The sequence below is a fragment of the Antrostomus carolinensis genome, unplaced genomic scaffold, assembly GCF_000700745.2.
Source record: "Antrostomus carolinensis isolate BGI_N321 unplaced genomic scaffold, ASM70074v2 scaffold16104, whole genome shotgun sequence".
Lineage (NCBI taxonomy): Eukaryota > Metazoa > Chordata > Aves > Caprimulgiformes > Caprimulgidae > Antrostomus > Antrostomus carolinensis.
Window position 1 is genome coordinate 27,731 of NW_010308825.1, and position 26,298 is coordinate 54,028.

At 44.9% G+C, this 26,298-nt stretch overlaps 1 protein-coding gene across 1 annotated transcript in view; it reads left to right on the plus strand.

Annotated features, from left to right (window-relative positions):
* The window catches only part of KLF7 (KLF transcription factor 7), a 63,548-nt gene that overhangs the window by 27,602 nt on the left and 9,648 nt on the right, over positions 1-26,298 (plus strand). Inside the window, exons 2-3 of the mRNA XM_010165909.2 lie at positions 2,711-3,329; positions 22,248-22,371. Coding sequence (XP_010164211.1) covers positions 2,711-3,329; positions 22,248-22,371 — 743 coding nt within the window. The remainder of the gene's footprint in view (positions 1-2,710; positions 3,330-22,247; positions 22,372-26,298) is intronic.

Sequence of the window (26,298 nt, forward strand, 5' to 3'; positions counted from 1 at the left end):
TGAAGAAAGCAGGCTGGTTTCAAAACCCTGCCTCACCACTCCCTGGGTGATTTGGGCCAGAAGGAGGAGGGAAGGTCGCATAAGGTACTTGGCAGAAGCTGGGAAGTGCATATGGGGAAAGACGCTTTGTTTCTGCCGGCAGTTGCCTGCTCTGGCAAATGCAGCAGCAGGTAGGGCCCTGGCGGGGGGTGAAGGAAGGGCTGTGGCCATAACCCCTCACCAGGCTTTGTCTGCCATGCAGATTAGGTGGAAGGCTTTTCTGGCTCAGCGTTGCTAGGCTCTTTCCCCCTATTGACTTGGTGGAGAGGCTGAGGGGGGTGGGAGGGAGGGACTGCATTATATTGTTTCTCTGAGTTGTTTTTTTTTCCCCCCTCTATGGGTAGATGGGTTTGATCCACTGGTTTTGGATTTCAGAGGCAGAAGGCAAGACATGACCAGCTGGTGTCTTGAAATGGCACAGGTGCAATGGCTGCAGGAGGAGGGAGCCAGGAATAATTACAGGTTTCTGAAGCATCAGGCTTTGCCTGAAAAGGGCTCATCGAGAAACTGCTCTTTATGGAAAATTAATGGTGAAGCTGGAAAAAACTGTCAGGCCCACTATTGTTGTTGTGGGGTAGTGATGCCTTAAAGGAGCAGCACCTCCGGCTTGCCTCTCCTCCACGGGCAGCAAGCAGCTTTCTGATCCCACAGCAATCAGAATTTCATGTCACTGTCATCAGATTTAATGGCCTTGAGTCACTGTCTCTCTCACTCTTTTTTTTTTTTCCCCCCTTTCCACCCCTGATCTGTGATTGTGCTTGCTCTTGCCTTTGGAAGCCTTTTATTTATTAGGGCCCTAAACCTGTTTCTGCCCCACTGGGTGAAGGCTAAGCGGGCCAGAAAGCCCAAATTACATGATGTGGGGAATTCAAAAGCATCGACCTCCTAGTGGTGGGGGTTATTCCTGAAAGACTGTGGGGCTTGTTGGAAAGCTGCTCCCAAAACCTGTTAGGATTCATCTGGGGAGAGACCAGATGCCCAGCTAAAGCCGTTCCTCACAGTCCCAGAAATGCACTTTAAAAAGAAAACTGAAAGGTTGCTTAAGACAGGTGCTAACTGATAAGTGTCCCACTACCAAGCCTGTGTGCAGACACATCGTACATACAGTGTCATGCCTCTGAAAATAACCTGCACACTAAAGTATAGCATGTCTCACTTGCATATATTGCTGTTCTATTGCTTTTTGTCCAATTCCCTCTCTACAGCTCAGGTCTATAATCAGCTATTATTTTAAAAAGAAACAACAGATAATTGTCTGGCAAATTCTGTTGTGAACTCTGAAAGTCATCCCACCACATTGCATCTACAGCCAGCAGTGCTGCTTCCTGCGTACATTGGAAGTCATAATCTGGAGTTCCCTGGCATCTCCTAGAGAGCTGTGAGTGGGGCCTCTTTACACTCTTGTTGTTGGGACCTTTGTACCCAGAAGGCATGAGTCTCTGTCTCTTCTCCGGTCACATGAAGCTTTTGTTTCTTGATCAGATGCTGGACTCTTCAGGTTGAGATGTAGTTTGGTTGCCAGCTCCCATAGGCTTAAAATTTTTGCCTAAAATCCCTTTCTTAATATCTCTAGAAGTGTTCTCTGAGGAGCAGTTTTTAGAGGTTTCTAAAAAGTATTTGATAGAATGCCTCTTTCGCCAAGTCCTGTAAAATTGCAGTGGTGGTATTAAAGCAGCTAGCCTTTCAGGCAGTGTGAAATGAAAAATAGAACTAATAAACTCCATTAAAAGCTCCTGAAACTACAGCAAACAGTTTTCTATAAACAATAAAAGTTTATAATGTTGGTTATGGAGGACACTGGGCAGTGTGATGGTGCCTAGAGGCTTTATTTGGTCTAGCTCAGGGCACCTCATAATAAGGTACATTCAGGTAGGAGGCTTACACCAACATCGTGCTGATGATCACTGCTGTGGAGATGCAGAAACATGTTTTTATGTGGCAGTCACTTTGACTGCAACTTCACCTACTTTTTAATAAGTTGCATGTGTGTGTTTGTGTGCAAGTCTGGTGTCCTGTACACAGGAAGCCCTGTTTGACCAGATGTCCAAAACCCCTCTAAACCTGACAGTAGGTCCCTTTTTTCTGTTACATCTTTCCTTCTCTCAGGCCCTTTAAACAAGCTGTGGTGTCAGTGGAAGTTTTTCTTTGTTTCCTGTCTTAAAATGCTACTCTTCAGAATTGTGCTGTTTTAGGAACTGATTGGGCCCCAGCCAACTATGCTGAGTTAATTCAGAGTGAAAGTTAATGTTTGTGAAGGAAGAGGAAGCAGTTCTTTGGAGAGGTGACTTTTTGTTTGTACTGGTGATGGAGCTGTTAGGGTAGTTTCAGATGGAAGTGACCGTTGGCCAGTTTACACTTGGGAAGGGCCTGGTCTCCGCGGGACAATGTACAGACTTTCATGAAAATGCAGTGGATGCTTTTTGATAAGCATATCTTCACTTCTACCATAGTATCTGCTACCATATGTGGATATTCCCACACTGTCTCAGAGTAGCGTCAAACAAGTGCCAGATCCTCATGCCTCCCAAAACATGACCATCTTGTGAGAAGGTGCTGGTGTGTGCGAGTGCTGTCTCTGAATGGCTCTGGACCACGTTGTTTTCCTGCCCTAGGTGGGAGCTATGCTGTAATCTCTCTCTAACAGTGTTTTCTCTCCCTCCCCCTCCTGCAGACATGCCTGGAGTTAGAGCGATACCTTCAGACTGAACCGCGGAAGATCTCCGAGACCTTTGGTGAGGATTTGGACTGCTTCCTTCATGCCTCCTCAGCCCCAGATGCAGAGGACAATATCCGACGGCTGGACCCCATCCTTTTACCAGTGGAGACGAGTACGTGTGACAAAAGCGCCAACATGGACATTATCCTCTCACGAGACAAGCTGCTGTCTGAGACATGCCTCAGCTTGCAGTCCACCAGCTCTTCCACAGAAGGCTACACAGCTGTCAACCAGGCCCAACTCAATGCAGTGACCTCATTAACGCCCCCTTCCTCTCCAGAGCTCAGCCGCCACCTTGTAAAAACCTCACAGACTCTCTCAGCAGTGGATGGCACGGTGACGTTGAAACTGGTGGCCAAGAAAACTTCACTCAGCTCTGTGAAAGTGGGCGTAGCAACAGCGACTGCGACCACGGGGACAATAAAGAGCGGGCAAAGTGACAGTGAGCAAGGAGGTACAGGGGCAGAAGCATCCCCAGAAAACAAGAAGAGGGTTCATCGTTGTCAATTTAATGGGTGCCGGAAGGTTTATACAAAGAGCTCCCACTTAAAGGCTCACCAGAGGACTCATACAGGTACTTGTGTAGGATGCTTCTCGCATCTTGTTCTCCCGCCACCTAAATGTAACCATCTCCTTTTATTATCATTTAGAAAAGAAAAATAATCTCTTCTGAAAGTCCAAGCTTCTATCTATGAAACAGGGCAGTGGAAAAATATGGTAGGCCAGCAAATGTACCCATTATTCAATAGAACAGAGGAGTTCACCATCTACCATTAACCTGTTGGGGTTTCATATGTCTTATGGGGCTTGATGCAGAGTAATTTTAGGATGTAGATGTATCATTCATGTTAAAACTGTGGGCATGCCAGTTTGGGTTTTTAGCACTCACTTCCCCAAGACAACTTTTAAAATGTTAATTTTAGTCAAATGTTAATTGCTTGAAATAGAAAATAGTGTGGGTAGGTTTTTGTTGCCTTTTGTGTGGGGGAAAGAGAAAAATGTATTTCAGATCTGAGATACATGGTTTAGGAATAATGTGTGCATGAGAGAGCATGTGTGTAGGTGCAGGTGTGTAGGTACACAGATGCCCATATCCTTGAGATACTCAGGATCTTGGACTTTTCTGGTGGTAAAATACAGTGAGAAAAAATGAAAGAATGACATGGAGTTTGAATGGAATAGCATAGGTAGAGAGGGCATGGGATGTATGGAAAGATGTCAGGCTGTTATTTCAGGTCATATTTACTAATGCTGCATATAAGCTCTGCTGTGTAAGCTTCTCGAAGCGTACCCAATTGGCTTACGTTTGGCTGTTCAGAATCCCCACTCTCCTGTCATATGTTCTTAGTTCCCAGTAGCTTTTCAGCTGGTATTCATTGGCAGTAATAGCTGCAGTTTGTGCACGTTGCTGCTTTGTTCTGAGCTTCACATGTGATGAGAGATGATAAATTCCCATTAGTACTGTCTTATCATGTGATTATTCTTGTTTCCAGAGGGATTGCTGTAATCAGTTTTCTCAATTTTACTGTAAAATGTGTGGTCTCTTACGATAACTGCACATTTAATTCACGATCTTATCATGCAGGCAGATTCCTAGAAGCAAGGTTGTTCTTGCAAGGTAGAAAATAACATGTTGGACCAGTGCAGTAAATCAAGCAAATGTGTGGGTTGTTAAGAGAGCTGCATCCATCAAATACTAGGCAGCCCTGTAAAAGTTACATGGTCTGAAGTATAAATCATATTAAGACATAAAAGGCATTGGTTTTGATCTTCTTATATGGGCTTTCTAGTGCTTTTACTGGGGATAGCCACCTTGCCAGGACTGACCTCACTTGTGATCCAGTGATGTGAAAGCCAGTGAAAGTAATGCAGTCATTTTAAAATCTGCAGCAACATGCTCAGGAGGCTCCTCGTAGCACCAGTGCTGCTGTGAGGCTGATCCCGGCCAGGGCTGTCTGGGGGGATGTCCCAGCCAAGGTTTTCCAGCAGGTGATGGGGCTCCCGTGCAGGCACAAATGCCGAGTGTCAGAGCCGTTGATGCGGTGGTCTTGTCTGTTCAGATGCGACCCCTGCATTCCTCCTTGAGGTGGAAGTGATGGGTCTTAACACAGCTCTTCCCGAAGTTAGTCAGGAGTGTGACACAAGTGCCTAGAAAGGGTGAACTTAGGCAGTTTTTCTGGTTTTGTCACCCAGTAGGTGGGGATGTGGACAAGGAGTCTTGAAGTGCAGTTACAAAAGCCACTACTCTTTCAACACCTCCAGCCTTTGGAGTCAAAATCTTGCAAGGTTTTGCATGCTTTTGAACTCAGCCTTAGGTCTGGTCAAATTTTGCATCTGAGGTCAAAACCTTTCCCTTTGGTAACATCAGCATGTGAAATGTTACATTTTACAATTAATCCATGAAACATTTCTCACGGGCCCTGTGATACTTGTGCTGAATAGCCTTAGACTGTACACAGTGCCATTGACGTGTGTGTGTCTGCCCATCCACAGCAGTTCTCAACTGGTGAGAAAGGCAAGTCCCCCTTCGCTGGCTGATGGGGAAGAGCTGTATCAGAAGATGAGGGTACAGTGCCCACACCTCCCACTCCCAGCTCCTCACCTAATGGGTTCAGCTACCCCTCTGATCTTGCCAGTTAAACCATCAGTGGTTTAACCAGCCCCCTAACCCATTTAGTACTTTATGGGAGTGATCCTGTTTCCATCCACCAAGTCCCGAGCAGATAGCACAGGTTGTTAGGAAAGCAGGAAGGCGGAGGACAAGAGGGAATACAAACCTGGGTAAGGAGCTCTCCTGTCTTTGCAGCCATATAACCGACCTGCACCTGACCATGTCCTAGCTGTGCATAGCTGTCTAGAAAGCACGGCTTCATTTTGCCATGAGGACTGGATGTAGCCTTGTTAAAATATATCTTTGATGCAGAACCTGGGGGCAGGTAGGCACCTGGCTTCCATTTTTCTCTGTGGAAAGCAGATTGTCTAAATACCTTTGAACATTTACATCTTGGGAGCAATCTGAGTGAATCAAGGGGAGGGGTCTGATAGGTTTATCCAACTAGCTTATTTGAGTCCAAAGCACATAGTCATTCAGACCCCTTCATCCTGCTTAAGTGCTCTGTTCCCTTAAAAATCAGTGACCATTGGATGCCTTAAATCAGAGCTGGCACAATCAAGACATTAAATCTGTTCACACTGACCTCTACAGTGGGGTTGCCCCTCAGGGACCTCCTGCCTCCAGTAAAAGCACAGAGAGGAATAGCTATGGAAATCTGGGACTGAATTATAAGTGGCAGGGCTGCCTGCTTTCCTGTGCATGCCTGCTTTTAGGGCTAGGGACAAGGAGCCCTTTACTCCATCCATGCTTTGTTTTTTTCCTGTAGTGAGTTGAATGTGCTGTGGGTTGCAAATGCACCCAGCAGTGCCAATGGCTAGTGGCCACTTGGCTTACTCAGTGGCTGAGTTAGAGGGTCTGAAATGATTGCGAGATATTTTCCTTTGGCTGGTAGTTTGTTAGTATGTCATGCAAGAGCAGTCTGCCAGTGCGGCCTCTGTGTAAAAGAGTGTGAGTGCCCTGACAGACAAAGAGCTCCCAGTGTGGGGTTCACAGGCAGGGAGGCAGATGTGGGCTGGTCACCCAACTTGCATGTGCAAAGTCCACTTGCTGGATCAAAGGGATTTACTGCAGTGCATGAAAACAAGAAAACTGTGGGCTGGGGAGCTGGGGGGCGGAAGGAGGTTGCATTCCTTTCATTCGGATGTAAGGCTGACCAGACAGACGCTGGCTGGTGTTCCTCACTGCTGCGTGATGAGCCAGCCTGGGCTGGAGGCACTACAGACTGATAGCAGCTTGCTAAGCTTGGAGGTGATCTTCTCTTCGGGCTTTACTTTGCTGGGGAGCCCAGACACAGTTAAACCCCACATTGAACTTTGTGCATCCTCCATGCTATTTTCCCGCATCTCGTGTAAGAGTCAGGACAGTGCTGTAAGGCCCATCAGTGGTTGAACTAGTTATGAAACCACCTTCTGGATGACCTTTGGAAAGGGAAAAACAATCATCTGTGTGGGAGAGAATTTAATCTGGAAGGGAAAGGGAAAAACACTGTCTGAATGGAAAGGGAAATGAAAATATTTGACTGAATTCAAAGTAAGCTGGGGCATCTAAAGCAGAGAGTGTGTAAAGGAACTAACAGCAGTGGTGGGACTGACTGTCAGAGGGGAGCAAAGAAGCCACTCAGGGGAGAAATAGCAGCTGGGCCTGTAAACAGGAGGAAAAAATGAGCTGCAGGTTTGGAAGGACCATGCTGCCAATGGAGAGTGGGGTAAAAACATCTAAAGAAGGAGCCACCAGGACTGGGACGGTAATCCAACCATAGCACATTCTCTCACAGTTATTCATGGAGCAGACATCAGTGCAAACAATGACATTTTGTCTCTTTTGAGAGACAGAAATTTTCATCCAGCCTTCACACATGCATGGAGATGAATTGCCAGTGTAATGGAAAGTGGAGAGGGAAGGAATTCGAATGAGCCAAAACTAATGTATAGTCATCAGTACTTCCTAAATTAGAAAACAGGATATTGCTGGTGAGTGTCTGGATGCAAGTGAGTCTAAGGGTGAGCTGGCCTGTGACCTGTGGAAAGATTAGTCATGGGATGTGGCTGTGTCTCCCAGATCAAAGACCGCTGAAGGAGATTTCTATCTCCTGACAAAACCATTCATATGAGCCTTCCTTGCAGTAATGTACAGGGGAAGGTATGAGATGGCGTGGTGCTTTCTGGCCAGAGATAAAGCATCACATATAAACTGACCAGGAAATCCTTAAGATAGGGATAGTGATAAAAAATAACCCTTAGGGGTTCTGCTGGAGTTTACATTTTATGAGTATCAGAAAGTTTGGGGTTTTTTTCTTTGTCCATCTAAAACCAGGATCTGTTACAACCTAAGCTCAAGTCTGGGAAATTTGGGCACCTCACATCTGTATTTAGGTTTCTAAAGTCTAAACAAGTGGGAAATACTCATGTAAATAGATGTTAGGAGTCTACATGTGATCTTAGGATAGTATTTATTTAAGTGGAGTTTCTTTCACATTGTCAGGACATCTTATTTTACTTTATATAGTTCTTTGATCCAAAGTGCTGGGTGAGAGTAACTAAAACAAACAAGTCCACCCTTCAGGAAAACAAATTACTACATTTGCAAGAAAAAGACGAGAGACACAAGAGTATTAGAAAGAGCATTAATGGACAGGAAAGTTTTTGAGATGGGATTTAAAACAACAGAGAATAGTTTTATCAAAGTCTTGGAGATAGAATAGGAAACATCCAGAATTTGGACATGATCAGAGAAGACCAAATTGAGAAGACTAGGCTGGATGATAGATAAAGATTAATGCAAAGTAAAGGAATAGTATAGAAAATAAAGAATATCTGTGTCAGGGGTACCACATGAATGGGAAGCTGCATTGCTGTATTGTGTTAATGTGGTAGCACCCATGGACAGAAAGCCAGTGGAGAGAAAGAAAAAGCAAATAGCCAAGCACAGCACCAGTTCTGCAGGATGAAAGGTTTTGACTAATGACTTAATGAAAAGCATTTGGGAGAACAGTATAGGTAGCATAGGAGAAATGGAAACCAAAGCGCAAGATTTTTTGTTGTACAGAGACCCATGGCTTCACCGTGAGTCCCCAGCTCTGTGTGCAGGGCTGCAACCCAGCAAGGGGACACAGAGGATGCTGAAGCTCTTATGGCAGCAGCTGAAGCAATGGGTGAATTTGCCACTGGATATAAGAACAAGGGAACTGAAGGAAGAGGGATGCGTGGGGAAGATCTTCATTCAGAGCTGGAACCGTTTTGGGGTACAATTGCATTGCCAAGTTGGAAAGATGTGTTTTATTGTGGGGTTGTGGTTTTTTAATCTTTTTTTTTTTTTTTTTTTTAGTAAAAACATAACAAGAGTTTATCAAAGCTGATTAAAATAGCCCCAACCTGATCATGAGCTCTTTAAAACTTTATGGTTTTGAAGCCTTGTAGCCATTTGGCAAGTTTGGAGGCAAATGTTGTGATTTCACTGTGGAGGGCCAGAGCCTCACTTCATTATTACAGAGAGAGTTTAGGTTGAAGAAACAAAATTTGTGAACCTCCCAGGTGGCAGGAGGATGGGCCTTGCCAAAAGCAGCCCTTGCCATTTAAAACACTGGTGGTGTTCACCCATTGCTTATTTGCCAGTACCTGAATTATCAGTCCCGTTGTGGTGGTTTCACTGGGCTAGCCTTTGGCTAGCAGCCAACACAGCCATTCACCCACTTCCCCTCACCCCTAGGGGATAGAGGGCAAGGGTAAGGAGAGTCGTAGGTTGAGATAAGAACAATTTAATAATAGAAATAAAAGAAAACTTCAAATATTACTAATATTAAAATAGTAATGATAATAATAACAGTAACAAAATGTGCCAATGAGTGATACCCAGTGCAGCTGCTCACCACCCACCCACCAAGCCCGGCCCGTTCCCAGATAACGATCCAGAGGAGTGACAATCCCAAACTGAAACTGCAATCCTGGAAGAGCGAGAGCCCGACTCAGAGTCAGAGAGAGCAAGAGAGGAAGAGCCCCTCACTGATATACTGGACACGACGTGACATGATACGGAATATCCCACTGGCATGTCCAAACGCCAGTTTAGATTATTGATTTAAATATTCCTCGCCCCTTTAGATCTTGCACTTGTAGACTAACAAAACATGAAGCCCTTCACTTCCAGTGACAAAAATGCAAACACTGGTATGTTCTCAGTGTCTCTCTCATAACAAGTCCCAGGCTGAAAGCAAAACGCAGCACTATTCTAGCTACTAAGAAGAAACCCAGTCCTGTCCCAGCTAAAAACCTGGACACCCATGTTTCTGCTCCATCATTTGCCAAATCAATAGCACAGGACAGTCTTACTGTTTGGGTTTGAAAGTGGAAATAGGTATTGTTTGTTTGTTTGTTTCCCATGTGAGATTACTTTTGGCACAAGAGAGATCTAGAAAGTGATATTTGCTGTCCATTCAGCAGCTGCAAGAGGGAGAGTGCAGGTGCCTCCCAGTGTTATGGCAGGCTGCCTTGGTAAGGCATGGAGAAGCCATCTCTAGTTTGTCATCTAATGTTTTCTTTATACCCATCCACCCCTGAGCCCCCTGAGGCACCCAGCAAAGGGGGTAACGATAGAGATCGCGGAGAAAGACTCAGAATAAAAACCCTCGACTCGTCTTGTGCTGGTTTCCCTTTGTGTTGCTGCTTTCCCACACTGGATACAAATGGCAGACTAACGATGAGAGGCTATGATTTTCTTGTCCATTTGTCTAAAGCACTGGCACTTCTGAAGCACTTGAGGTCACATGAGGCCTGAATGAGAGAGGGGTGCTCGGAGATGCTGTTTTAGGCCAAGGTGGGCTTGCTGGCTGCGAAGGGCCTGAGCAGCCTGGGAGAGCTGAAGCACTCTGGGCAGGAAAAGCAAAGTGCGCTGCCCCTCATCTCAAAAGCACGTGCCGGGTTAGGCTCTCCCTAAGCACAGCGTGGGAATTTGGGTCTGGGTTAGACCTGGGCAAGCAGACCTCTCCTAATCCAGAGCCTGCCTTTCACAGCCGCGGCCCACACAGCTTCGCATACCTACATACCAGCAGCAGCAACTTGCAGACAGGAGCAGGTGAACTGCAAGGCTTTGTGGAAGCTGGCCTAGATAGAGCAGAGACATCCGTGCTACTGCCCAAGGGTGGTGGGGTCCCAAATAAAACCATGGACACAGTGGCATAGGTGGTGCCTGCCATGTAGCACAGGCCAACCATGGGTAGGGAGACCAGCTAGGCCTGCATTAACACTAGGAATAATGGCTGAAAAAATGTACTTAAAGATAGCTGCAGGGCAAGCTTATGATGCAGAGAATGCAAGATGGATTTCATTAATAAAATTGTCTCTTTCTGCTTTGCTGCATTTTTGGAGAAAGTGTATTTGTGTCTCCAGAAAACTTCTGTGTAACACCACTCTCAAAAGCCAGTTGGTTACCACATGTCAAGCAGTGAACAGTAATGTGCTGCAGTAGATTGAAATGAGAGACAAGGATGTCAAGTGAAGGCAGTTTCAGAGACTAGTGCAGCCATTTCGGAAAGGGGACAACAAAATACTGCGTAGGACCTGCTTTATCCTCAGGTCTCTGAGAGTGACCAAAATGTTTGTGTCACTGCAGAACCAAAGTCTTTCTATTGGTCAGCTTTATGCACGATAAGAAGGCTTAATAAGAATTAAAAGCCTGTAAAACATTGCAGACCAGTTCACAACCCCAGCAGTCCCCATTTGTAGATAAGTGCCCAAATGTTGCATTGGGCAGATTTGGCCCTGAAGGTGTCTGGCCTTCAAAACCTAGGCCTGAAAACTTGGGCTGCAAAAGCTGAGTGCTGAAAAAACATTTGCAAACATGCTAGCTAAGCTAATGATGACAAGCATGTGTTTCAAGATAAAAGCAGCCCCCCAGCTGAGTTCTGAAAGAAAGGTGTCCTTACTGCATGGCAGTGCACATTCAGAGGCTTAGCAGATATTTATTCTTTCCTCCTGTACATCTGGACTCTTGCCACCAACAGAGAGAACTTAATAGATTAGTTGGACAATTTTGCAATGTCTTTCTATTTTTTTATGATGACCATAAGCGATCATTAGTGCACTAGAAGCTTATATTAGTTCTTGGAAATGAACGTTATAAAAATACAGACATGCACATCTGCATGTACTTTCGTTCAATATGTAACTGCATGGAACTGTATTATGGTTAATTTTGGATAAACTTCCATTTGGATGTCTTCTTGTTTGTCACCTGTAACTTTGCAAAGCTTTTTCTTCTTCAGAGTGAAATTATGCACATTTGGTCTTTTTCTAGTGTGGTTACTGTTTGTTATTTTAGAAGTGGGAGGAAAAATATTTGTTTTTTAGGAGAATGTGGCCTGTGTGTTGGGGAGGGACAGGGAGAAAAGAGCTGTCCTCAGTGTAACAAGTTTAGCTAAAAACTTGGCTTATGTACTGGAAGATACTCTCTGAGTAGAAGACTTCTGTCTGTGAATATCTGGGTAAAAAGTAACTTGAATGGACAAAGCTATGGTCTAGTGTAAGCCGACTTTCTTATGTGTGGTACATGTGATATCATTTTATTGTTGATTCTTTGCAAAACCCATAGAATCACAAAGGTGATTCTTTTCATGGGCCTTGTTTGGCTTTGAGTATGTGTTAGGAAATGTGTTTCATACAGAAAACCTCTTTATTTTAAAAAAATTTCTCCCTGAAGATGCCACCCAGCAGTGGAATTTCATAGTACATTTGTGCCCTCCTTTAGTTACACTCATCTGGCAGCGTGAATGACCTGGGTGGTTTCCAGCTGGGTGCCTGTACCTCCTTTAGAGCTAAGGACGGGTAATCATTTGTGCCTTTTCCAAAATCCAGATAAGGAAACTTCCTAGACAGTAAAATTAATTATCTTTACACACTGCCCTGTGCTCTTGAGACCAGGTTCACCAAGGTTTACCCAGCAGTGATGCCAAGACCTTTTTACTGAGCCCTGCTCAGCGTGAAGCAGCAAGGAGCTCCTGTGCCTCTGGACACAGCCTGCCACCTCCAGCCCCAGGACAGGGCAGGAGCACCAGGAAGGATGTGATCTGCCTGCCACCGTGCTGGTAGTGCTGCCCTGACACCAGGGTAGCCTTCACTGGGAGAACTTGCCAGTGTATTTTTTAAGCCCGAACATACGATATCCCTTCTGCCTCCACCCTCAAATCACATCAAATATCTGAATAACTGAAAGCATCCTGGGTCTTCTTCCATTTTTCTTTTTGTTCTTGGTAAAACTGGGAAACAAAAAGGAATGTATGTTATTTTCCCCTTGTGTTTATTCCTGTGCTGTCTCTGCCAGTCTGCATCATTTTTTTGGTCATCTTTCTTTGTTTTTTCAGTGGCAAAAGGGAGAAAATGAAATGACACATAAATGATGTAAAGCATCAGCACTGTAACAGTTTGAATAAGCAAAAACCTGCATTCATTCGCAAAAATATGGAGCAAAACATTTTAAAATGTTGCTGTTTGGAAAAGGGGCTGTCTGTTCCTCTTAACTTTTTTTCATTGGTTCTAGTTCCTGATAAATGTGTCTTATATTTTGCCTGGAATTTCTCAGAAACTCGTGGCCTAAACCGCAGATGTCCAAAGAGCACATCTTTGATACACTACTCTAGACTACATGTATAAGCACCGTGGCCCTTAAAGGGCCGTCTTCGTTGTTCACCGTCTGGGATAACTTAGAAAAAACAAAAAGAAAAAAATATATGTCAGGATCCTGGAAAAATCTGACCCAGTGAACTGCTGATTTTTTTTCCTTTTTCATCTGTTCTGCTGCTGCTACCTTGCCTTGCATCTTTGAGCTCGCAGAGCTCCACTGAATTTGAAACTAAAAGCCCTTATTAGAGGAGATTTTTTTAAAGTTCTTGCCGCTCCTCTGGGGACTGAAGTAATGACAGCTTGAAGCAGCAGAGAATGTGTAATTAGGGCAAACAGCGATGCCTCTTGTGATGGGGAGAAACAGGAGGAGAGGAGGGGAAGCGCGCAACAGCCGGGCGTGCACAGGCTGTTACTAGGAGACCCCGGCGCGAAATGCAGGAGATGCAGGCTGCTGATGGGCCAGCCTGCTGCCTGGGTACCAGCCCGACCTGCTGCACAGCTGCTTCTGCCCTCCCGTTGCCAAGCAACTCCAACCTTTTATTTATTTATTTAGTTAGTTAGAATTCTGCCCCACACACTTATTCTGGAGGCTTAATTGGGTAGTTTTGCTGCTGGTGTTGCTGCTGGGTACCCGCCTGGGCCTGCTGCTTTGCTGCTGTCCCCAGGGCCCGGGCTGGGGGAGGATGTGCTGACAATTAATGGGGCAGAAGCGTGGGTTGTGCGCCCAGGCTGGCGCCGGCGTCTGTCCCCTGGCCCCACTCCCTGCCAGCCAGGAGCTGCCTTTGGAGAGGAGCTGTGGAGAAGGGGTTTGAAAGGGGAGCGGTGTTTTGAAGGCTTTATCACTCTCAGTGGGAGTCTTGCATAGACCTAGGGAGATAAAGTGTGGTGTTCCTCCCCACCTTCAGCGCTTGGCATGTATGGCAACAGGCATTCGTTAAATGTGGCCTCTTAAGTAGAGTACAAAATGGAAAATTTCCATTTCTTTGAATGTTGCTACATGCTTTGCTTTTCTCTGCTTTTCAGCTAGGCAAGTGGGCTTTGTGGATGCGTGTGGGGTGCTTGTGTGTGTGTAAGACATAAGGCTGCAAAAATTCGTTTCTTTTTGTGTCCTGAATGGCTACATGCTGAAGACTACTGTTGGCTCGGTAGAGAAGCTTTGACTAGGCCCTTAGGGACTAATCCAGAGCTTTAAAGTTTGTAGAAAGACTGATTGGACATTGAGTCTGGTTCTTAACCTCTTTTCCCTCATCTCCAATATAGACATGATCAGAGCCATCTCTATAGGGGCACTGCTGACCTTTTTGGATGAAAGGAGCTGTACATCGTTCATGGAAATGTACTACTTTTACACTTGATCATCCCTGCCCATCTAAAAATAGGTACAACCTTCGCCCATTGTGTATTTCACAATCCTGTCACATTCTTCTTCTGCCCCATACTGTCTCCTGCCAGCTTTTCGCGTGTACTTTGTCACCCTTTCAAAAGCTTTTCTATCTTTCCAGCAGGTGGCAAAACTGTGAATAAAATGCCTTCTTTTTTTTTTTTCTTTTTTCTCTTTTTGGGTAGAAAGCATTGGTGAGCCGCTTAAGCACTGACCACTGCCCCCTTTGCATTCCTTTGTAATAATAGAAATAATAATTAGGCTTTCTATTCTCCAACAAAAATCAATTAGGAGTATATTGAGGAATGAAAGGCTCAGAAAGTATCTGAAATTGATTTTTGTAATTAGTTTTACTGGTTGATGGGTTGCACGCACATACGCTTACATGTTAGCATTGATCTCCAGAGGATGTGTGTATTAAATAGCCTGCTCTTCCTTTTTGCTAAAGAAATGAACTTATTAATCTTAAAAAGAGCATGATGATGTGCGCTGAACTGCTGCTGTTCACTAGCTTTTCTGTAACCTCACCAGCAGAGCAGCTGCCTGAGCCATGTGATGGTAACTTGCTGAATCCAGTGTGAAAGTGAGGATATTTAACAAGCAGCAGGTCTTGGGCTAGTCTTCTTCTATGCCTCATTTTTGACGAAGTGTGCATATGTGATGAGGGGGGTGTTAAGGAGACCAGTCTGGTTAGCTTTCATTTTTTCAGGAGTCCTTAAATCTGAATGTCCTTCTGCAGCATGGTTCTATTAAATATCATGTAGCTCTTTCCATAGGAAGAGAGGAATGACCGGTAACATTTTCTGTTGTGCCATGTGCTGTGTGCTGATGTTCAGCTAATTAGAAGAATTATGGCTCAGCTTCATTGGTATGCCATGTATGTAGCTTGTAAAGCTCTCAGGGACCCTTGGAGATGAAGAGTGCTACATAAATATAAAATATCGTTAATGTGATGTTCCACATTAAGCGTCCCATTGTGCTGTGGCAGACTTTTGTAACAAACTGCAAAGCAAATACAAATGCCTGTCTGGCATTTCTCTGCACGGCGATCTGGGGGGCAGCTTCTCACCACAAGCCACACTGGCTTCTGGCATTTCTAAGTGACTTGTATCTGCACCGACGACATGCCTGTGGGCACCAGCCTCTGAAGGATGCCTTGAGTCATCCTGCAGTTACACTGCTGCTTGCTGCAATGGCATGTCCCACTCACCAGCCTGGGAACAGCAGGTCCCAAAAGGTTTTCTCAGAAAGTGTGGCAAGGAAAGTTATTGAAACACTCTTAAAAAAGCCAGTGGCACTACTTGATTCTTCACACATTTCTTTGCGTGGATCAGGCCCCCAGAGCTTCCTTATAGGAGAAATCCAGGCGAGAAATCTTGCATTTAATTCCTTTTTCAGTTGTAATTTGCAGTTTGTCTGGTTCTCCAGGAACACCAGTCTTGGAGCAAGCATAGTTAAAGCAGTCTTTCAATACATATTTTTAGACATGGAGGCTTTTAGAACTGGTTTCATTTTGAATAGTTTTTAAATCACGGATTTTAAAAAGGAAGGAAATGGTTTATGTTTCTTTCTTTATTTTTTTTTTATTTTATTTTTTATCCTGAAACTATATGTCAATAATTCACAGTGGATTAGAACACACGGTGATTTTTAAGGAGATGTTTCTTTTGTTTTTTTTAAAGACACTTCTGCATGCTTCTTTTATGTGGTTACATAACATCATATTAAGGAACTCTTAAAACGTAGTACAACAAGTGTCTTATTTGAATGGCCTGCAAAATGTGCATACAGACAGTATTTGGGTTTTCCCCCTCAGTTTCTTTAAGCATTTTTGGCTAAATTGGTAACACTGACAAAAGGAGTCCCGTGATTGTACCATGTTTTAGCATGGAGAGATGCCAGCAAGAATTTTGACTGTGATTCTCCTTCATGAAGTTCATTGCAGGGCTCGGGGCTTAAACTACTTGATTGTTTTACGAACTGCACTGTAATCAACATATGTTTGTGGTGTGGTATTTAAGGTGAGGTGTAGGGGAGTGATGAGGAAATAGATATGGATGGATAATCGTAATATCTTCGTTTACTTTTAATTCTGTAAAAATACAGAGTGAAACTCAAGCCTTAATGGGCATTTTTCCCATTCCTTTGATGGAGCCAGGATTTCACCCCACAGCATTGGGAACTCTGTGATCTGATTGTGCACATCCCAAAATCTGGAGGGTTTTCTTCTTTAAAGTCCCCACTCTTGAAATCCAGGGAATAGAAAGCAAACTAATTTCTCTGTATTTTGTAAAAAAATGTTTCTAGGGCTGCAAAGAGAAGTTAAAATAATGAACCTAGGTTATTTACAAAGCAGAAGGCATATGTTCTCTAAATATTATTGTTTTTTCTTTAAAATCTCATTATTTCTATGGGAGACTGGATTAATGTCTTCCTAACCCTTGGGGTTGGCAGTAGATAATGCAGATATAAGATGTATAACATGCCCAGCGTCCATTGTGTTACGTAGTTTTGTGATCACGACAGTGTCCTCGGCTGATCTCGGTTATGTACCTCTGCCTCTTGTAACCTAATGTTTCTACTACTCACTCTCTGTTGAAATAGCCACTGTGAGATGTCTATAGCAAACGCTGCCTTACTCCTTGTACAAAATAAGTGTCCTGGGACCTAGAGGGTGCCTGGGTGTTGTAGGTGGCAAGGACAGGGGGTCTCTGGATTCTGAGAAGAGACAGCATCCCCACTGCTGTGTTTTGTGAGGGGATATTTATTGTGAAGGCTTGTATAGGGTTTACAATCTAATAAGTATGTGTTGGAGAGATGTTCTCTGTTTTGTGCCTGGAGAGCAGAGAAAGCTGCCTGCAGCTGAGCTGCTTGCCTATCCCCCTGTACCATCAGAGGAGAGAAATTCACCTCTGATTCCAGTCTAACTGGGGTCTGATGTGTCACACTCCACACATGCCTTTGCCTTTCCATTAACCTGAAAAAGATTCATAGATGGCTTTCAACATCTGAAGTTGCATGAGATGAAACTTGGCAAGACTGCCTGAGGCTGGAAGATGGAGGGAGAAGTCCCAAGGAGCAGTGCAGTGTCTCCATCACAGAACCAGCCCAGCTCTATCAATCCTGTTTTGCTGGGAACCTGGTGTGTGTTCACCATGGTAGTGTTGCTGGTGTTGTGTGCTTGGTTCTTTTATATTTCCAAATTATACGTTTTTGGTTTTCAAGAGAAAGCTATACTTATAATTTGTTTATTTTTGTAACTAGATGCCTAATATTTAGAGTCTTGCATTTATCTTAGTCACCAAAGGAATAGTGACCTGATTTCAGGGCTGACAAAGTCTGATGGATTTTTGTAATGACTCATGAATTCTAGCTTCACTATTGCATGTTTCCCATAAATTTTCAAAAGTCTTTGTCCTCCAGTTACCAGACTGGACCAAACCGGATGAAATAAAGAGGATGGAGGGCCAGAATACACTGAAGTGTGCTTTGGAGGTACTTTTAGAAGAAGAGCTAGGTTGTGTGAGGTGCCATAAACAGAATTGGAACAGAGAGCCATTCCCCAAGCATCCCAGTCTCAGGGTATAAAAATATGTTCCAGGAAGATGAAAAGATTAAAATGGGCTATGGAACTCAGGACAGAGCCACAATGAAGAGAGGCTGCTTCACAGAAGTATGCAGTCGTGATGAACTGAAACCCTAACACATATCTGAAGGGCTAATAGCGTTTCTCTACCACTAACTTTTCTGATGATAAGGTCCTTCTCAATCAGTAGGTTTCAGCACAGCACTCTGTGCACTTGCAGGCACGCGCAGGCTGCTTCTCGGGGATCCTCAGCAGGCAACTAAGGATGTGTCTGTGTGAGTGTTTTCTGGTGATCAGGTATCCCCTTTTGAGGTGAGTCTTCTGGTTGCCCCTGTTCACTGTGCTTTGGTTCAGCCTGGCCAGAGCACAAACGTGGTTTTACGTGGCCTGTCCCAGGAGGTGCTCTGCAAGTGCATAGCTGGCACGCTTCACCTACGGATGGGTTAAGGCCAGAGGACCAGGCTGTGGCTAGCCAGAAATAACACCCTTGAAATGCACGTGGTGTGGATGTTGGGATCTGTGTACCCACTGTTTCACTCTACAGCTCGCCCTTACCGCGCTGCCCTGCTCTCTGATGCACGTGCTGCCCAAGGAAACTGGAATGTGGTCAGTAAGCTTGAAATCGCTAAGTAGCAGTCTCTACCTCCCAGGGAGAAAAAGCTGAAAGCCACCCTTCTGGGTTGGTTCTAGAAGGTTTTCCATAAGGAAATGGTACATTGTTTTAACACTAGTGCTTATCAGAAAATTGCATAATTCAGTGCTTCAGCGTGTGTCTGCATTGCTGGCTGCCTGCCCTTCCCAGGTGCGCTTGTGGATGTGTGAAAACTGAACCGGCCCCACGGTGTGGAGCACGTTCTGAACTGAAACAGAGGAGTATTTAACAGCTGCATATCTGGGGATCAGTTTCTTTTCAGATATACATTGGCTCCTCCATTTAGTGCATTTGTGTAAATTGGATTTATAGATTTGTTTAAGCACTGCACGGATCCTTCTGTTGAATAAAGGTGACTTAAGGAGTAGAGCCTCCTTTCTGGGAGTGGCTCGCAGGCACGCGTTTTAAGTGTGGTTATTAATTTCGAGGAATTAGAGCCTGAAAAAAGTCAGTGTGGCACAGCTCTGTGATGTTCCTTTTTTAATTGGATTTTGAAGCTCATAATTAATTTGTTAAAAAGAGGGAGATCCTGGCCCTGTAGAAGTGAGTGGGAGTTTTGCCATTGCCTTCAGCAGAGGAGGATTTCACCATCTATCCTTTTATTCTCGCTAATCCTCTGCAACAACAGAAGAGCAGCTTGGCACATGGGAAGAATGCTTCCCATCACTTCTCCCTTCCATTGCCAGTAGTGAGGTAGGAGGACCCTCTCTCCCTTCTCCATTCCCATGCTTCCTACATATGTGCACCTTGGCAAGATACGCTTTCATTTCATCTTTGGGTAAGGTGAAAGCAGCCATTAAAGAAGCAGTTTTTTCTTAGTCTTCACGTGCAGAGATATAGAGGTCTCTCTCCTCCTGCCCTCTCATGTTTTTGAGTAGCTGCAGGAGGTCAGGAAATCTAACCTCTTTGAGGTCTCTGGGTCAAGGAACCGTCTGACAGGGCTTTAAAGGTCACCGTGCTCCTTCGCATTTATCTTGTGCAACGCAGAGCGCTGTATGCCAGCATGCTGTCTGGAGCACAAAGAGGTACTATCTGACATTTTGTGGAACAGGGCTTGGGTTACAGAGAAATAACATTTGAAAACAAAACTCAGCTCAGGGCTGTGCAAGGCCAGACTAGGAACCCTTGAGAGAGGAGCCCCTGCAGCAAGTAGCAGGGATATGTGGCATCCCATGGGTTTACCAGTAATCATACTTGGCGTTTCTGTCTCTTGTAACCTATATATAGCACTGTACATTTTCAAAGCTCTTGACAAATGTTAACAAGCCAATCTCAGCTTCAGTCCTAATAGCCCTGTTTCACAGAAAGCCCAGGATGTTTTTCTTTCACCCTTCTGCTCTGTAGGCAACTGTATCCTTCAGACTGGCTGTACCTGCCAGATCTGGCTGAGCAGTCGTCCTCTGCGTTTGCTTTGCGGCGTGTGTAGCAAACATGAACTGCAAGGCAGTTCGTCTGCCTTGCTCTCTCCATTCTAAGGTAGGCACTAGAGAGCGTCAGAGAACCAAGGAAGCTGAATTATCATCGAAGCTTGTTTACTGACAGCTTTTAAAAATAAAGCATGAACTATTCAGACAAGACTGGTGTGACATCATAGATGTGACCAGGGCTGAGGAAATCCCTTTTCTCTGAGAAGGTGAAAGCAGATGCAGTATGCCAGGTAGGATGTCAAGGGCTTGGGGACAAGAGTGCTGCAACTGCAGCTCTAGTGTCTGGGGTCAGCACTGGTGGGTTGGTTACCCAGTTGAGTAACCAGCCCAGAAACAAGACACCAGCACTTAGCTCACTAACAATAAGTTTCTTGCTTCCCCCCCCCGAAGAAATCCTATTAAAAGAAAAAAAGAACAAAAGGCAAGTCTGCAGAGAGGACCAGGCAGATGCAATCTAAGTGGAGTGGTGTTATTGTTGGCTCAGTCCATTGTCCTGTTGGGTGTTTTCCTATGTTGGACTATGGCACACAACAGATATATCCAGGTTGGCCTTTCTGCATTCGGGGACTGAGGAACAAATGGATCCTTTGGCAAAGTCTTGACAGCTGCTGCCCCCTCTTCATTGCTTCACCTCAGTGAATACTTTAATTGAGCTACTGAGCCAAAGAAACTTCTCAGAAGCCAGTAAAATAGCTCAACTGCAGTTAGTGTCTCTGCTCACTCTGCTGTTCTCTCTGGGGCGGGTGACCACTGTGCAGCAGAGCTGCCTGTGCAGTAAAAAGTCCGCAGAAACTCACTCACCAGACAACAGCATTTTTTTCATGTATTTTGATGCAATTCTCTTGCCTTTTTCACTTTTCTTAATCTTTTGGCTCTTCATTTTGTCACCTTGAAATACACAGGTCTCCCATAATCAGATCTCCCTCCTTCACTTGCTGAATAGACTTGCTAAATATATAAATCTTGCATCTCTGCACTGAGAAATTTGTCTGCTGTAGCCCAGAGATTGTTTCACATGACTGGCATGGAGAGGTCATACAGACTGCAACTTCAGATTGGTGGTGGTGGTGGATTTTTTAAGATCACCTTCTTAGCAATTTTAAAAACAAATAAATAAGTAATAATCCCTTCTCTGTTTATAATTCTCAGCTTAGAAGCTTGGTAGTGAAAGTGATTTCTTGTCTGCCTTTCATTTCAACTCCCTCCTCTTCTAATGCATCCATACAGTGCTGACTGCATGGGGAATAGTCACATGGATTTTATATAGGAGGAGATGCACTGGACCATTTGTTCTGGGGGGAGATGATAAATATGCATGCACATGAATATATGTGCACTGAATAAGAAAAAGGGAGGAATGAGACCTTGGAATTCTTCATCAGGAGATGTTAATGACTCAACGGATGTTACACCGTGGCAGACTTTGATCCGCAGAGACTGGTTTGCATTAGAAGATAGGTAGATGTGGACAGAGCAGACCAGAATCTCTCCTGTCTTATCACTGCACCATTTCACTGCCTTCAGTGGCATGGTTAATATCTTGGGGCAGAATAACAGCTGATAAAGGTGTAGTGCAAAAAGCCTGAAGGACGAGCTGATTTAAAAGAAAAAAACATTTCTCCTCTTGCACTCACTGTCCTGACACATAATTTCTTGAACCAAGGAACAGTTTTTGTTGTCAGAAGCAATTAAAGAAGGTGCAGTCCTAGAGGGCGGTGGGCATGAAAACTTGAGGGGAGCAGATGTGAGTCTGGCCATGCAAGGGGTAAATGGCAGCTGGGGTAAAGCATGGGATGCAGTGGTGATGGTCACTCTGGAGTGGTGCACACCTGCAGTGTGTTCAGGTGTTAGTTCAGCTACTCGCAGGTACCACAGTAATTCATCTGGCAAGGGTAGTGTGAACTAAAAAGCTGACTGAAAATCAGGCTTTAGCCAACACAGCAGGAGAGGCATCTGGGGATGTTCTGAGGGCTTCTTTGAAGAGTAATTGGTTTCATTAGAAATGAGAAATAAGGTTGCGCAAGAATTTTAGCAGTGGTAAAATTTGGGCTGAATCCATCCTCAGTACAATGGATCACAAGCCCTAAGTTGTTTCTGTCCCATGGTGGCCCTGAATTGTGTGATGGGCTAACCTGCCTGAGCAGGACAGAGGTGAGGCGGGAGGACACAGGGCTTGCAAGTTGAGTGCTGCCATGCTGACTGTTCTCTCCTCCCCTCTGCAGGTGAGAAGCCTTACAAGTGCTCGTGGGAAGGGTGCGAGTGGCGTTTTGCACGGAGCGACGAGCTCACGAGGCATTACAGAAAGCACACGGGTGCAAAGCCCTTTAAATGCAACCATTGTGACAGGTAATGCAGCCTCCTAACATGGTGTTCAAGCAACATCTGGACTTTGTGAGTGGTGTGGAGCCGCCAGCTCCCCAAGACAAGAGACCTGGCTCCCAGCAGAGGGGCCCCTTCTGGCCTCCTGTCCCACTGCCTCGATCCCTGAGCCAACAAGGGACCCTCCACTCTACCCCTGTCCTCTCTGCCTCAGTGGCCAGGCAGGCTGGCAGAAGGGGAATACTTCCTAAGCAGCCTAAGCTGTTTCCGTCCCACAGCACAGAGAAAGATGTGGGACCAGGTGAGGTCTGACTGAAACTTGCCAGTGTCTGTTGTGGGCACAGGATTCAGTCCATGGGGTGTATTAATACTCCTAAAGCAGAGAAGACATCCAGAATACCCTAAACCACTTCAGTGATGGACCTCTCGATAAAGCATCTCCACAGCTTTCTGTCTTCTGGTCCTATGAGCCTAGTGCCCTCACAAAGGCAGAGCTCCCTCTATTTGCTCTGCTTCAAGGACTACCCCAAGCACCACTGCTGGCTGCCTGCATTTTGGCAGTATAGACCTCATAAAGCTGATGGGCTTCACAGATCCATGGGTGTTTGACAGGGGAGATGGGGATTATGTGGATTATGTGTGGCTGTTGTGCCACAGGTGCCTCAAATCTATACAATACCACTAGGAAAAAACCACTTAATTTCTGTATAATCACTGTCTTCTCTTAGTACCGAGTCCCGGTCTCTATGCGTCCCCCAGATGTGACAGGGGAGAGTCAATAAAAGGCAGCAAAGGGCATAATTTTCAAAAGCACAAGAGTGATTTAGGTCCATCTTACAATTCAAGTTCATGGGGTTGTTTTGTGATCTCTACACATTCCCACTAATTAATGAATCTTTTCCTACAGTTTTAAATCTCACCCTTGACATCTGTTTGATGTGGGAAACACTTTGCACCTTAATTCTGTGTGGGCCCAGATTTAAATGCCTGACAGGTGCACAGAGCCAGGGTTCCTGAAGAGCCTGTCACGCAAGAGTCCTCCTCTGAGCACTCAGGAATGAGGAGCCAGTTTTGCCTGAACTGAGCGACTAGCAGCTCCCAGTGAAAGCCATGGCTGCTGCCACTCACTGCTGATTCCTTTTTGCAGTCCTTACCACTTCAGCTGCTTGAAGGAATGATGAGCTCGTCCAAAAAATCTGGTCATCCTTGCTCGGCACTGAGCATTTTTGAAAGCTTGGTTCTTTGAATTTAGAAACAAAACCAAAAGAAAACTCTTCTCCCCATCTGCAATCCAAATTGATACGAAATTAGGGTGGAGCAAAAGCAATTACCCCTGTAATGACTCTTGACAGCACTGACAGGATTGAACAATGAACACTTCTTCCCCTCGCACCCCCTTAGCTGGAGATTGGCAGTGCCCTGGGTGAAACCTGGATCCTCTATTGAGTAATCAAATAATGTGCTTGCATCTGAACATGTTATCCAGCTAATCCTATTTATATATATTTTTAAAAGAGGCTTAAGAAAATTACCCATCTTTTTAATGCAGCAATAAGGTTCTCTGCTCTGATAAGGAAACGTTTTCTAATACAATAAAAGCTCTAGGAAGCCTCTGGGTACACCAGACCAGCAGAGAACATGCGTGGAGAGAGGATGTGTGTGGGACATAAACAAGGGACCCCATCCTTTTATGGGAAGGAAATTCGATCATTTTCACATCCTGCCTTTCCAAGAGCTTCATCTCCTTAAGTGCTCTTCTCCCCTTGTCTCCCCTCTTCCCATCCCCCTTCCCCCACAGAGGGCTTCCTCTTGGATTATCTTTTGGTTCATCCCTGGATTATCTTCTGTTTGCTTAGAATGAGGGACAGGATAAGACAAGTAGGTACCTCCAGAGTTCTGCTTTTGTATAAGCACCTCTGTGAAGGAGAGCAATTATGTTCTGTGTTTTAAATATAAGGCATTGCCTTTCTCTTTTCTTTCCTCTGAAGAACAAAATGGCTCTATAAACACACACACGCGCATACACACAAAGCCCCAGGGTTTCTATGTCAGGACAGACAATACTTTTAGCAGAGATCTAAAGAAATACAGTTGGTATTTTCAACTCCTCAGTCTCTTTCAGCCCTTTGTTAAGTGTTCATTCTTCCCCCTCTACATATTATCCCTTCCTACTTAGGCTTTTCCTTTGGCAGCCAACTCAGTCTCTGCAGTCAAGAGAGATACTCCTGCAATCATCTAATGCATTTTCTGCTCTTCACCTGAATCTACAGATGAAGGAAAAATATTTATTAATAAGTTAAGAGTGCTGGGGATTGTGTGCTGTTAAACTCCATGCACATACCATCTGTGTGTGATGGTAGGAGACAGATTTGTCTTTACTCTCCCAGTCCGTTCTTGCAAGCTCACAGAGCGACGGTGCCTGTTACTCTTTTGTCCCACTCTGCCATACCACTATTTTTCTTTCTTTTCTCATTCACAGATCTCTCTGCTACCACCTCTTGCAGATATCACCTCAAGCAAGCACTGAAACATGCCTAAATCTGTCCTTAGCTATTTTGGCAGACTTTTAATGTTAAAGATGCTCCTTCCTGAGCTAGGGTTTCCAGCTGGAGAACTGTATTTGAACTGCTACCCTTTATTGCACCCACCATTGTTGACAGGAGTTGTGGTCACTCCCTCAGACATCCTAGCTTGCTAAACTTTAAGGAGCCTTTTGGAGTTCTTTTAACAGTACTGATGTAGCACAAAGCATATGCCTGGTGTTGTTCAGAGGTGAAGGCCATACCTTGGCAATCAGAGCATGAAAGTGATTATTCAAATAGCAAAGAAGGGGAATGTTGAGCACACAGTCTGTCTGCAATTCCCTTCCCAGGCTGTTTTCAGATGCATTTGTGTCTCTGACCTTCTGGCTGACATCAAAGGGATATTAGTGTCCTCTATGTACAGGTCAGTTTTAAAACAAAAGAGGTAAGAAGACATGATTCTCTTCTCCTGTTGTCCCAACCCTATCCCAACACCATGCAGCCCACAGATCACATCGTTAGTTATAGCTGGCAAACTACCACTGGTTTGAGTAGCACCATATGTACTGCAAATGGTGTGTGGTTTGGTGGCAGCAGGGGAGAAAGGAGAATCAGCTAAAAGTAGTGTGGAAAGCAGTGTACAAGTCCCTAGTGCCTTCTAGACACCAGGGATATGCTGGTTATTAGCATTCCTCAGGAATTTTTCTCTTCAAAAACACAGGCTAGGGTTTTGTTCCTCATACAGTACAAGCCCTCAGCACTCCAAGGGGAAGAGGATGACAGGGTAGTGGCACTCGCTTGTTCTGCATAAATATGTGTTTAGGAGAAAGCAGCCTAGTGCCAGGCTGCTGGGGCACGTATTCCTCTGTGTGCATGTGTGCGCACGCACGTGGTTTCCTTTTTGCCATCAAGCTAAGTGCACACTTAGCTGGAATGAACATATCCCACAGTGGAGAATCCACAGCTAGTAAGAAAGATGGCTGAGCAATATATTCCCTGCTCATTGTAGGTACCTTCCTTTCTCCTGCAGAGGCTTCAGTGCCGAGAAGTACTGTGTTGCTAAGGAGATAGAGCAAAAAGAGAAGGGAAAGAATCGTGTTTGGGAGCAGGGAATCTATGTATCACACATCATTGTATGACTTTCAGAATTGGGGTATCTTATTCTAGCATAAACTGTCCCCTTTCTAGGAAGAGCTGGATTGAGGGAGGGATGGTGGGGAAAATTGTGATGGGCCTATGTACAATGTGCAGAGCTGGCCTGGAACTGGAAAAGGTGTAGAGCCAGAGGTGTGGAGTCTCACAGGCAGGACGACAGACCAGCAAGCTGCTGTTTCTTAAGTTGTGAAGAAAGGAGTTTCCGTTGACAGCTTATCCTCTGGAGCCTTTTAGCCTTTTCCACTGCTGCCTCTAGTCCCAGAAGGGGCCGGGGGGG